Genomic DNA, 12,666 nt, shown 5'->3' on the forward strand with positions numbered 1-12,666 from the left:
CCGGGCGCCGCGCACGGCCCGGGCGCCGCCGCCCGCCGGTAACGGCGGCGCGGTACCGCGGTGCCTGCGGGGCGCTGCCGCCCGCCGGTCGCTGCTGCCCCTGGGCAAGCGCCGCGCGCTCGCTGCTGCCGCCGCCTCGCGGCCGGAGCGCGGGGCTGCAGCCCGGCGGGCGCGCGCCGGCTCTGGCCCCTCCGGCGCGCCGTGGGCGGCCGGCGCATGCGCGGCGAGCGAGGGCCGGGGCTACCGGTGAGGCGAGGCTGCCCCTTCGGCGGCCGCGGGGCTGTCTCCCGCCCGGACGGGAGGCTTCAGCCCGCCCGCTGCGGCGGGCTCCCCGTCTGCTGGGGGCGAGCGGGGCCAGGGCAGCCCCGGGGGGCGACCGGGAGCTGGCAGAAGGGAGGAGCGGCAGGAGGCGGGCACCCCCCGGGCGCCTCCCCAGCTCGCCAGGGCTCCCCTGAGCCCCCCCCCGGCCCCGTGCGGCTGCCCCCCGCTCCGGCGCCTTCCCTGGAGCCCGTCCCGTAGCCCCACATCACCCCCAAGCCCTGCCGCGAAGGCCGCAAGCCGGCCCTCGGATGGGCTGGGTTCTCCTTAACGCGGGTGCCGTTACCAGGAGTGCGGGGAAAGAGCGGCGTCTCCAGAAGCCCCTGCAGAAGGAGAGGCTTCAGCCAGGGGCGATCTACGGTAATAACGGTCGCCGCTTCTTCTTTCCCTGTCCCAGAGGCCGCGCTGAGGACATGGTTGTCCATTCCTCCCCTGGGGATGCCGTTGACTGCACCCGCCTCAGGCTCGTGTGGGTTGTCGCTGCCCGGCCTCGCTCTCCTGGCGGCGTGGGGGCGAAAAGGGACAGGCGGAGCGCTTACTGGCTGCGGACAGGAGCTGCTGCTGCTGGAGAGGCTGGAGAAAGGTAAAGAAGAAAAAATGGAAGGCCATCCGGCCAACAGCTGCCTCCCGCTGCAGGCAAGAGAGAGCCTGCCTCTCCGGGTGAGGAAGGATCCCTCTTCGTAGTCCACCACAGGCCAGACAGCCAACGTGCACCACAGGGTCTGTATGCGTAACCCAAAGTGCGGTACGGCCGCGTAGTGCACGAGTGAGCGAGGCTACGGGTCTAGGAAGCCTCGTCTCTTAAGAGCTGTGAGACACCCACGTATTCTCTTAGGTGGAGGACAGCCAAGCGACCAGACTTAGAGAAGAGGAATGGAGGAGAGAAGGAGAAAGAAGCGTCTGAACTGTCAAATTCTCCCGGCAGCACTGAGAGCGAGAGCTGCAGTGAGTTCCAGGCCCTGGGGGCTGTCACCCTTCTGTGTCCTGGGCTCTCCCTACCTCTCCCCTGGCCCCTTCTCTTTCACACACTGCTGTGATTTTTTTTTTTTTTTGGCTTCCCTGTACATCTCTTCTCTCTATTCTTCTGTCCTGCTCCCTCTCCTTCTTTTTTTAATCTTCTGTCTGTCCTGTATTCATTGCTGGTTTTTTCCTTTTCCATCTCTCTGTCCTGATCTGCATCCGTCTCTTTTTCCCCACAATTGCTCTGGCCTGTTCCCTGGCGTCCTTTTCCTCTCTGTGCCTGTACATGCCGCTCCATGTTGCTGCTTTCCTATCTCTCTCCTTCCTTCTCTTTCTCTCTCTATCCCCTTGTCTTTCTCACTGTTGCTGGTTTTTCCCATTCCTTGTCTCACTGTCCCTGTCCTTCCTATTCATCTTATTCTCTCTGACCCTTTGTGCTGCTCCCTGCCCCTTTTTTTCCCAGCCTCCGTCTCTTTGCAGGGCTCCTAATACTTCTCTTTCTTTCTCCAACCCCCTGTGCTTCTCGAGGTCTCTGTCTTTCTCTCTCTCTCGTTGTTGTTTTCCTTGTCTGTTGCTCTGTCTTGCTTCCTGTCCTGTCATTTCTCACTATATCCCTTTGTCCCGCTCCTTGCCCATATTCATATTCCTCTCTGTCCTCCTGACTATCCCAGGTTTTTTTCCTCTGTCTCCATCCTGCTGCTGCCCTGATTTTTCTTTCTCTACCCTGCTCCGTCACTCTTTCTGTCTCTTTGCCTCTGTCCCTGCTTTTTTCTCCATCTTTGTCCAGATCCCTGTCCCTTTTTTTTCCTCTTGCTGTCCCTCTGCCCTGCTTCCTCTTGATATCTTTTCTGTCTTTCTCTCTGTCCCATTCCCTCTCCCATCCTTTGTAACTGTATCCCCTGTCCAGCTGCCTGTCCCTTCTTTCCTTTCTCTCTTCCTCAGTATTTTTTCTTTCTCTATCTCTCTCTCCCATTGCCCATCACAGTTGGTTTTTTCCTCTGATGCTGTCCTGCTCTCTGTCCCTTTTTTCTCTCTCTGTCATTCTGTCATGCTCCCTGTATCTATTTTTTAATTCCCCCATCTCTGTCCTGCAGCCCATCACTATTTTTTTCCGTCTTCCATCCCTTTGTCCTGCTCCCTGTCCTTGTCTCTCTTTCCCTTTTTTCAGCCTCTCATCCTTTTCTCCTTTCTTGCTCCGTCTCTCTCTCTCCTGCGCCCTATCCCCCCTCCCCTCTCCTGTTTTCTCTATCCTTCTCCTTGCCTTTCCCCCCATTTCTCTGCCCTGTTCTCTCTCTGTTTTTTTGTTCTCTGTCACTCTGTCCTGCTCCCTGTCACTGTGTTTTCTCACTCCATCTCTGTCCTGCAGCCCTGTGCTGGTTTTTTCCTTCTCCGTGTCTCTGTCCTGCTGTCCGTCCTAGGCCTTTTCCCCTCCATCTCTCTCCTGCTGCCTGTCTCCTATTTTTGCCTGTCTTTCACTTTGTCCTGCCCCCTTGTCCCTTTTTTCTCTCTGTATCACCTTGTCTTGCTCCTTGTCCCTGTCTTTCTCTGACAATGTGTCCTGCCCCTTGTCCTTCTTTTCCCCCCTCTCTGTCACCCCCCGTCCTTCTTCCTGATTTCTTTTTTCCCTGTCTATCCTGCTGCCCCAATGCTTCTTTCTCCACCTCTGCCCTGCTCCCTGCCCCTTGTTCCCTCTCGCTGTCCCTCTGTCCTGCTTCCTGTCCCCATTTTTTCTGTCTGTATTTCTCTGTCCCGCTGCCTGTCTGGTTGTTTCTTGCTGTACCTCCCTGTCCAGTCGCCTCTCCCTTTTTCCCTTTCCTCTGCTGTCCTGCTCCCTGGCCCTTTTTCCTCTTCCTCTGTCTCTGTCCTCTATCCTATTGCTGTTTCTTTTTTCCTTCTTGGTCTCTTTGTACAGACCTGACCCTTTCTTTATTTCTCAATCCCTTTGTCCTGTTCCCTGTCCGTTTTCTCTCTGTTTTCTCCCTCTCCTTCCCCCCGCCTCTCTATCCCTCTGTCCTGCTCGCCAACCCTACATCTTCTTGCTCCGTCTCCCTGCAGAGCTCCTCGTCCCTATTTGTCTTGATTTCTCTGCCTCTGACCTTTTCCTTCGTCCTTTCTTTTTCTCTCCGCTTCTCAGTCTTCTCCCTTGTCTTTATTTTTTTCTGTCTACTCCTCTGTCCTGCGCCTCAGCGCTCTGTTAAATACGGGGGGCGGGGCATGGGGCAGGGGCGTGGTCGGGGGCGGGGCTGGGGGGCGGGGCGTGGGGCCTGCGCAGGCGCAGAAGAGCGGCGGCGGCCGGTGCGGTCGCGGAGCCTCCGCGGGCGGGTCCGGGCTTTGTCCTCAGGGAAGCGGCCCTGGGACGAGCGTGGCCCCGGGGCTGGCGGGGGGTTTTGGGGCCGAGCCTGTGTTCGGCCGGGGGGAGCAGGGGCAGTCCAATCCGGCGCTCGGCTCCTCCTCACGGGGGCCGGGCGGCCTCTGCCGCTGCCGGCGCGGATCGAGCAGCGGCGGTCTGGGGGGCTCCTGCGGCGCCGGGCCGGTCCCGGGCTTGGGGAGGGTGGCTGGGCACGGCTCGCCGCGGGGGTCCTTCAGCCTGGGGGATTTGGGGTGCGGTGCTGAGGATGCCGGAGAAATAAAGCCTGAAACGGCAATAATAAAGCGCCGCCCTGGCTGTGCTGGTAATGCCCTGCCCGTGCTGGTGCTGCCACGCAGAGGTGTGGGGCCGGGCCCTCTGCAGTTCCCAGGTGCTCCCCAAAACTGCATGTGGGGCCCTGGGGGCGCAGGGCTGTGGGGTGGCTACACTGCCCGCAGCATCGCATGTGGGGACTGCAAAGGGGGCCAGAAAGCAGAGGGTGTGAGCTGGTTTGGGGGCTGAAAAGGGAGACCAGCTCTTCTGCTCCTGGGGCTTGAAAATAGGCTCACGCAGCTGATTTTGGGGCTCAGAAACGGATTGAGTTGTGCGTTTTCAGGACCTGACAGAGGGGACTAAGTCGTGTGGTTTTGGGCTCAGGAACAGAGGTCAAGTGTTGCATTTTTGGGACTTGAGAACAGGCTCAGCAGCTGGGTTTTGGGGCTCAGAAATGAGCACGAAGTGAGCTGGTTTGGGGGCTAAGAGCTTTCAGCGGTGCGTTTCCCTGGCAGTTCAGTAGCATCTCTCTTGGGCCGTGCAGCTGGCCAGATGTCCCTCCTAATTATGTAACACGCACAAACCCCTGGTTAAATTATAACTGTGTATCGTGGAGATAGCTAATCTAATGGTATCGATTCACAGCTGTGCAAGTTAATGCAAAAGGGAAATCAAATACTTTTTATACTATAAAGTATTTTTATTGGTTGCATATAAACCTACACGCACCTTTTTAGTATAAAAGTGAATTACTGAGATTTGCTCTTTGGTTTTCATTTTACTCTTGAAAGTTTAACACTTCACTTTCAGCTTTATTGACCAAGCCAGCAAGATGTGCGGCAGCAGCGCAAGAGCTGTAGCTGCTGTGGTGGATCTGTAAGCGTAGATTCTGATTACGGTCCGCCCTTGTCTCCCTGCAGCCATGCTGTAAGGAAGGGATGAGACGTTTCCCAACACCAGCAAGAGTGTTTACTTTTATGCTAAGAATGTGTTCAAAATCATATCAATTAGTCTTAATACTGATTTTAAGTGTTCAAATTGCGCTAGCTTTTAAAGGATGTGTTGTATTTTGAGCTGACCGGTTTACCTAGAATCCTCCTTTAGCTCAACTACTCTCCTATCCCATACTCTGAATTCCTCCACTCTCTTCTGTGCTGTTTTTTTAATATGCTGAAATATAATTTGGGATTTTTGTTTTTCAGGAGTCTTGTAAGTGTCTCGTGATGCTCAACAGGTACCCCCAGCCCAGGTTTGCCTGCCGGTCGTTATGCGTACTGACGGTAAGGGGCCGGCCCCGTGCCTGGAGGCTCCGGGCTCTGGCTCCAGTGGGCGCCCCAGCGAGGGCTGCCTGGTGGGGAGAGCCCGGGCCAACAGGGAGCAGGGACGTTCCTTGCCCTGGGGAGCCCATCCCAGCACGGGAATAGAGGGGGAACATGGCGGAGCCTGAGCTGGAGATGAGGCACCGTCCTCTGGCCCACTCCCCCTGTGCCGTGGGGCAGCTGCCAGCCAGCAGGACAGGGACTGGGGGGGCTGCAGCCATTTGGGGGGGCCGCCCCCCCTTTATTTTTCTAGCGGAGCTCCCCTTCTTTGGGAGGGGCACGTACATATGTAAATGGCATTATTAAAGTAACAAGCTGCCGGTTGGGGCTGTTTCCCTTGTTCTGTGCCTTTTTTGGGGTGAATAAAAGGGGGGGGGGCTGGGGGGTGATGATGTCATTTGGGGCACCCCAGTGAAGCAGAGGAGCAGGTGAGTGGGGGACGGGGGGATCACAGGGGGTTCCCCCCAGAGAAGGTGGGTCACAGCCCAAAAATGCCTGAAAATTCAGGGGGGTTGTGTTTAAAAAATATTAAGAACTGTAAATATGGGTGTGAGGCACTGAAGCAGAGAAAAATCTCTCATTTTTATATATATTGAAAACTAATATTCAGTTATAAGCTCCCTTTCATAGAATCATGGAATCGTTAAGGCGATGCCTGCGAATATAGATAGCAGCTCCTGAATACTCCCCTTCACCAAACAAAAGCAAATCTTTCTGACTAGTTAGGACACTTGTCAGATAAGAAGCTCCGGAATGCTCCCCTTTAGACAGCTCAGCCTCGGGAGGACAGATATGCGGAGCCGTGAGGAGAAGAAAGTTGCAAGATGACCATTAGACCAGAACAAACCGACCCTGAAGGCCATCGCATGCGTGATCCCAGAACTGAGTTTGCGCAGAAGTAAAGGTCAGTCAGCAAACACAGTGAAGAAGAGTACGAGCCTTCATCTGAAGACCCCCAAAGACCACCTGAAGACCACCACAGAAGATGACTGTGCATGCAGATCGGATATTTACATATGTTAATAAGTTCTAGGAAATCTCATGTTTACATAGACGGATTCTCGGAGATCCTATGAATATGTATATTTTCATAGTATATAATTACTGAAAGTCTATCAAGCCTTCGGAGCACTTATGGGGGGAATTATCCCCAGTGCTGCCCGGCGCCGCAAGAAAGAATGCCTGCGTTCTAAAACTCCAAAATTAAGTTTTAGAGAGTGAATTATTTTGCCGCTTTCCGGTAACAAAGGTTGGAAAGGACCTCTGAGATCATGGAGTCCAACTGTTAATCTAACTGCCTGGTCCACCTCTAACCCATGTCCCTAAGAACCATGTCTGTTGTCCCAAAAAGCAGGGTTCTTTTACCCGGTGTGTAAAAAAGCCGAATAACACACAGAGTCGAGGTATTTATTTCATATCTGCGCAGAGATGGGTGCTAGGTGGTAACTCCACAAAGCCAGCGCCCCTTGGTTAACATGCAGGCACATTTCATACATTCTGAGCAGCTGTTATCAGTATTTTCACCGTTCTGCTTATTCATCCTTGCTTCTGTTGGCTCTCACAAGCCTCAGTCTCTGGTTAGAGGTACAGCGTGTTTCAAACTTACAGAGCGTGTTCAGTGGGTAGGGGGCTTTGCTTGGGCCAGGGCCTTCATTGCCGGAGGTGTGGTTCTTACCCTGTTAATTGGGATAGTTCACTCATGGTGCAAGTGATTCTCACTTCGGCTTTGTCAGTGGCCCTGTTTTCTCGTGCTTATCTCTAGTATTTCCTTGCTAGGCTGTTTTGTGGTGTCCTCCTGTTTCTTCTCTCAGGCCAGGCCCTGTTAACTGTTTACAGAGGTTGATTAACGTCCTCCGCCTTAATGTCCTTTGTTTTATTTCTCGCCTACCTCCAACACATCCACGCGGTTTTTGAACGCTCCCAGGGACCGTGATTGCACCGCTTCCCCGGGCAGTCTGTTCAATGCCCAACCACTCTCTCCGTGAAGAAATTTTTCCTAATATCCAACCCAAACCTGCCCTGGCGCAGCCTGAGGCCGTTCCCTCCCGTCCCATCGCTTGTTCCTTGGGAGAAGAGACCGACCCCCCCCCGGCTCCAGCCTCCTTTCAGGCAGTTGCAGAGAGCGATGAGGGCTCCCCTCAGCCTCCTCTTCCCCAGGCTGAGCACCCCCAGCCGCTCCTCCCCAGCCCTGTGCTCCGGACCCTGCCCCACCCTGCGCACCGGGAAGGGGCTGTGAGGGAGCCCGGGGCAGGAGGTGCCGCGCTGGGGGGGCGGGCGATGCCCCCGGGCCCCAGCTGCGGGCCGGGCCCGGAGGAGCCGCAGGCGCGGGCAGCGAGGCCGATGGCGCCGCCCCGCCCGGTGAAGGGGCCGCGGCTGCCGGCGGAGGGGCCGCGGCTGCCCCGCCCCGGGTGGCGGCGGAGGGGCCGCCGTGAGCCGAGGGAGGAGCCGAGCCGAGCCGAGCGGTCGCCGGGCTGCGGCGGCACCGGGGGAGGTGAGCGGGGCCCGTGAGCGGGGCCCGGGCGAGCCCTGAGGCGGGCGGCGGTGCCTGCGGGCGGGAGGCGGGAGCGGCGGGCGGGCCGGGCGGCGGGAACGGCTTTTTTTTTTTTTTTTTTTAATTTTTTTTTTTTCGTCCGTTTAAAACATCGAAACCTGAAGTATTTTCATGATGACCTCTAATTGCAAAGCGAGTAGCCGCCACCCGCTTCTCGCCCGGGAGCCACGAGTCGCCCTCGGCGGGCTGACACACAGCACTCGCTCCCTCGCACCGGCGATCTTCGCTCTTCGCCGTGCGTCGCACGCCCAGCTTCTTCTGTCAGTCTTGCAATTTGTGCTCCCGTATCTATTAAAAACTTTACCAATTGCCATCGAGGACCAGCTGGAATTAGAATGTACGGGCCACGGCCACTTGTCCGCGGGTGAGCCTCCGCTCTCCGGCCAGGCCCAGCCGCCCTCCGGACGCTACTCGGGTTTTGGCTTCGTGTCCTGGGCCGCAGCCCCTTCCACTAGCGCTTTGGGAATCAGAATACAGCCCAGATCTGGGAGTAAAATTAGTCCGTATGAAATACTATATGGAAAACCACACCAAGCACCACTAATTCCAAGAGAAATGAATGTAAAAGGAAAAATAGATTTGAGATCATATCTGATTTCTCTAGGTAAAACCTCGGGAACGCTCAGGCGACGTATTGTACTGGCTGGACCGCTTGCACTGGACACACGCATCCACCCGTCTCAGCCAGGGGACTCTGTATATATTCGAACATGGAACTCGGAACCGTTGCGAGAAGAGTGGAAAGGACCCTTTCAGGTACTCCTAACGACTTACACGGCCGGCAAGGTAGGAGAGATTGAACCCTGGATTCCTTATATACGAGTTAAGAAAGCGCCGCCACCCGATCGATGGAGAATTACTTCTGAAGGACCTTTAAAGATAAAAATCAATCGAATCACATAAACCACAGTTCTCCTATTACTGACAGCAGATTGTGAGCAAGTGTGTTTGCTGTTTACCTCAATTGGGATTGTACTACCTGATGAGCATGTCCCCTGCAAATTATCTGTGTTTAACCCAGAGCTATCTCAAAACTTACAATAGATCCCTCTTGATTATAGGGATCTTAATCAATTTGGCAAACTCCCTTCAAGGGCATGATAATGTGAGACAAAGATCAAAAAGGAGCTTAGAGTCAGAAGGGCACACACTTGAACTTCCCATTTGGGATCCAGAGGAGAATTTATGGGAACAATTGGCCATTAAGGTAGTTAATAGCTCTGATTTTTGCTTACACTCCAACAATTCGGTGAATCAGGTGTTTACTTCCTGCCTCGTTGGGGTGCCGACCCCGCTAAGGACCTTGAAACATTCCCGTTTTCAACACAACTGCACAAGCCCAACCAGAGAAACCATGCAGTGGGAGGTCAGTAATGAGACTTGTCTACAGCATCAAACCCACCTTCCCACTGGGGAAATACTGTGCTGGGCCGTAGCAGGGGATGATTTACAATATAATGAAACTGCAGTGGAAGCTTTGGGAAAGGATAGCCAGGAGTTTAACAGGAAAATGTTCAAGGTCAGAATAGGCAATTTATTTCCAGCTGAGAGTTGTATGAAATTTGTTAATTGCTCTAAAAATTGTATAAATTTATCCAGATCCAAGCCTACATTACGTTGTAATCGGACATATGACATGTCAACCAGTTACAAACACGTCATATTACCTCAAGGGTGGTTTTTATTGTGTGGTAGAACGGCCTACACATATATCCCGGCCAACTGTACTGGAGGTCCCTGTTCTCTGGGAAGATTAGTTCCCCGATTATATCGGCCACCCGATGTCACGAGACAAGGGGGTAGGTCCAGGAGGTCGATCCACTCCCTGGGTGAAGAGTGTGATGTGGAAGTAACGCTGTTTAGTCCTGAGGAAATAGCGGCAGCTGCGTTCCTAGCTCCAGGAGCAGGGGTTGCTATGAATTATAATACAATGAAACGACTGGCTTGTGCCCTGGTGAGAAATATCAATTACACCTCTCGGGTGCTGTCGGTCATACAGGAAGAACTGAGCCAGATAAGACAAGCTACTTTGGAAAATAGGGCGGCCATGGACTATTTATTGCTCCGTCACAGTCATGGGTGCGAAGAACTCAAAGGCCTGTGCTGCTTTAACCTAACGGACAACTCGGAGCTGATAGAAAGTAAAATACAGGCAGGGTCTGAAACAATTAGCCCATGATGTTAAAGAGAGACAAGGGCTGGATTGGTCGTGGTTAGCAAATTGGTTACCGAACTTGGCCTGGGTTAAACAAATCTTCATAGCAGCCATTCTCATTATTGCAATAATTTTGGTAACTTGTATATTAATGCAGTGTATTTCTATAATTAGGAACCTGTGTGATTCAAAATACATAAAGTATTGAGATCTCTCTAATGAAGTAGAGAAATCTCAAAAGGAGGGAATCATTGCGAAATGTAGTGCTCCAGGCATTCTGTGTTAATCATAGAGAAAAGGAACTAGGGACATGTACACCTAGATAAGCACTGAAAAACAAGCCGAAACTGGCACATCGTGCAACACGCCGTGACAAGATTGCTTGATGAGCCAACTCATGACCATCTAGGGAAGAAAAGCTCCGAGGTGATGGAAAGGACAGTAAGAAACACTTCTTCAACATCCACTAGGGACCACCAGAGACCATCGAAGACCCCATGGACGCCCCTCAGAGACCCAGGCCGCATGCGTAAGGACTATGCAGACATGGTAATTGGTTCCAAGGAATACGTATAAGCATTCTGGGAAACTTGATGCATACGTATGTATCAGAATGATGTAAGTTTTGACTGATGCGACATGTGGCATGCACGTTAGGTGGAACTATCCCTCGTGCATCCAGCGCCGCAATAAAGAGAATGCCTGCTTCTTAATGCTACACTGGTTTTAAGAGGTTTATTCCCAATTGCAGTGACAGTTTCACCCGGGTTTCTGCTGTCTCTCTCTTGCAATGCAGTCAATTGCAACGGATCCCAGGGGCTGGGTGGCACGGTGTGGCGCGGGTGACCACCCCGAGGTCCCATAGTTGTTTCTGTTTTAACAACGGGTCTGGCTTCATATTCGGGAGGATCTGTGGGGAACGAAGGGGCTTCTGGTTTGCTCTCAGTGGGATTGCCCCAGGTATCTCAGGAGATGCCATTAGTTTCCTAATCTGGATGTCAGGGGGGCGCGGAGGCTGTATAAACATCATCTCGTCCTTTTCTCCCGATTTTTGGGGGCTGGGCCAAGGGTTTAACGAGGCTGCAGGCGGGGATGGGCTGGGGTAGCCCCAGGTGCGGCCGAGGATGGGGCGGGCTCCGCCGTGCCGAGCCGGGGAGGGGGCTGCCTGGCTGCATCTGCCCGCGGAGCGACGGCGGGGGCTTCCCCCGGCCGCTGCCTCCAGCGGGGACCGGCGGGGCCCTGCGGCGAGGAGGGGGCCCGCAGCCACCCCCGGCGGGGCCCCGCGGCGCCGGGAGCTCGGTGCCTCCCCCGGGAAGCCTCGGGGAGAGGAGAGGAGCTCGGGGCACCCCGGCCTTTCCCCAGTTGCTGGTGCAAATGGCATTTCCAGGCCTGCCTCCGCCCAGCGACCTGGCTCTGTGTTCAGTGCCTCCCCTTGCACCCCGCTCCCTCCCCGAGATCCCCCCCCGCCCGGGGCTCTCTGAATTTCCTCTCTCTCTCTCCATTCATCCAGTTCCACGTCCCGGTCTTTTATTTCTTCCTGCGTGTCCTCTACTTCATCGCTTTAAAAATTTCGTTTCAATGTCTTTAGCTTCCTGACCCTATTTTTTTCCCCTCTCTGTTCTTAATCCCTTTGCTTTTTAAATTTTTTTCTACGTCTCCATTTTAGTTCACCATTGCTACTTTTTAATTTTTTCCTTGTTTCTTTAATCGCCGTGGCTTTTAAAATTTTCTGTCTACTTCCATTCCGTTAGCTGTCTTTATTTTTAATTATTTCTTTTCTTTTTATATTTTCTTTATACATCTCTGTTTTAGTTTGCTGTCCCTATTTTTTTTCCTTTATTTCCCTAATGCCCCTTGCTATTTAAATATTATTTCTATGTCTACTTTTTCCCCCAGATGTCTTTATTTTTAATTATTTCTTGTCTTTCCTTAGTGCCCTTGCTTTTTAGATTTTCTTTTTATGTCTCTGTTTTAGTTTGCCGTCACTTCGTTTAATTTTTTCCATTTATTTCCTTAATCCCCACTGCTTTTTAATTTTCTACATTTAACCCATTTGCTGTCTCTATTTCACTGTCTTTCCTTTTAATTATTTCTTGCCTTTCCTTAGTGCTCTCACTTTTTAAGTTTTCTTTCTACATCTGTTTTAGTTCACTGTCCCTACTTTTTAATTTTTTCCTTTATTTCCTTAATCCTGATGCTTTTAAAATGTTCTTTCTATGTCTACTTTTATCCAGTTTTTGTTTCTGTTTCTTAATTCTTTTCTGTCTCTCATGAACCGCATTGCTTTTTAAATTTTCTATGTCTACTTTTATCTCGTTAACTGTCCCTATTTTCAATTTTTTTACTCTCATAATTCTTGTAGTTTTGAAATTTTGTTTCTAGCTGTACTTTTATTTTGTTGTCTGTCTCTGTATTTTAATTTTTTCCTGTTCCCTGTATCCTGTTGCTTTTAAAATTTTTGTTCTATGTCTAGTTTTATCAAGATGTCTCTCCCTGTTTTTAATTGTTTTCTGTCTGTCCTGTACCCCATCACTTTTAAATTTTCTTTCCTCCTCTATTTTTATCTCGTTTGCTGTCTTTATTTTTCAGTTCATTCTAGTCTGTCCTGTACCCAGTCGCTTTTAAAATTTTCTTTCTATGTCTCCGTCTATTTAGGGGGTTTTGCTATTTTTTTTTCCTCTCTTAATGTCTTCACTTTTGAATTGTTGTTTCTATGTTCACTTTATGTATTTTTCTGTCTCTA

General features: G+C 52.2%; 2 protein-coding genes across 2 annotated transcripts; both read left to right on the forward strand.

Moving 5' to 3' along the window:
• The first annotated feature begins 569 nt into the window (after positions 1 to 569).
• Positions 570 to 5,550, forward strand: LOC148056458 (uncharacterized). Its single transcript, XM_087751258.1, has 3 exons — positions 570 to 901; positions 1,154 to 1,263; positions 5,101 to 5,550. The coding sequence occupies exons 1-3, from the start codon at positions 570 to 572 to the stop codon at positions 5,109 to 5,111; spliced, it is 453 nt and encodes a 150-aa protein (XP_087607384.1). The 3' UTR covers positions 5,112 to 5,550.
• A 2,281-nt stretch (positions 5,551 to 7,831) lies between these two features.
• LOC148056459 (uncharacterized) lies at positions 7,832 to 10,616 on the forward strand. Its single transcript, XM_087751243.1, has one exon. It carries the CDS (start codon positions 8,751 to 8,753, stop codon positions 9,945 to 9,947), a length of 1,197 nt encoding a protein of 398 aa, XP_087607369.1. The 5' UTR covers positions 7,832 to 8,750; the 3' UTR covers positions 9,948 to 10,616.
• Positions 10,617 to 12,666: the final 2,050 nt, after the last annotated feature.

This window comes from Nipponia nippon, unplaced genomic scaffold (assembly GCF_047370975.1).
Source record: "Nipponia nippon isolate SJK-2023a ecotype South Korea unplaced genomic scaffold, ASM4737097v1 scaffold_14, whole genome shotgun sequence".
Taxonomy (NCBI): Eukaryota; Metazoa; Chordata; class Aves; order Pelecaniformes; family Threskiornithidae; genus Nipponia; species Nipponia nippon.

Excerpts from the sequence above, each read along its gene's own strand:
- LOC148056459 (XM_087751243.1), top strand. The coding sequence starts at position 8,751 with ATGAGCATGTCCCCTGCAAATTATCTGTGTTTAACCCAGAGCTATCTC.
- LOC148056458 (XM_087751258.1), top strand. The coding sequence starts at position 570 with ATGGGCTGGGTTCTCCTTAACGCGGGTGCCGTTACCAGGAGTGCGGGG. Across the intron at positions 902-1,153 it reads GCTGGAGAGGCTGGAGAAAG|GTGGAGGACAGCCAAGCGAC; the intron begins GTAAAGAAGAAA and ends GTATTCTCTTAG.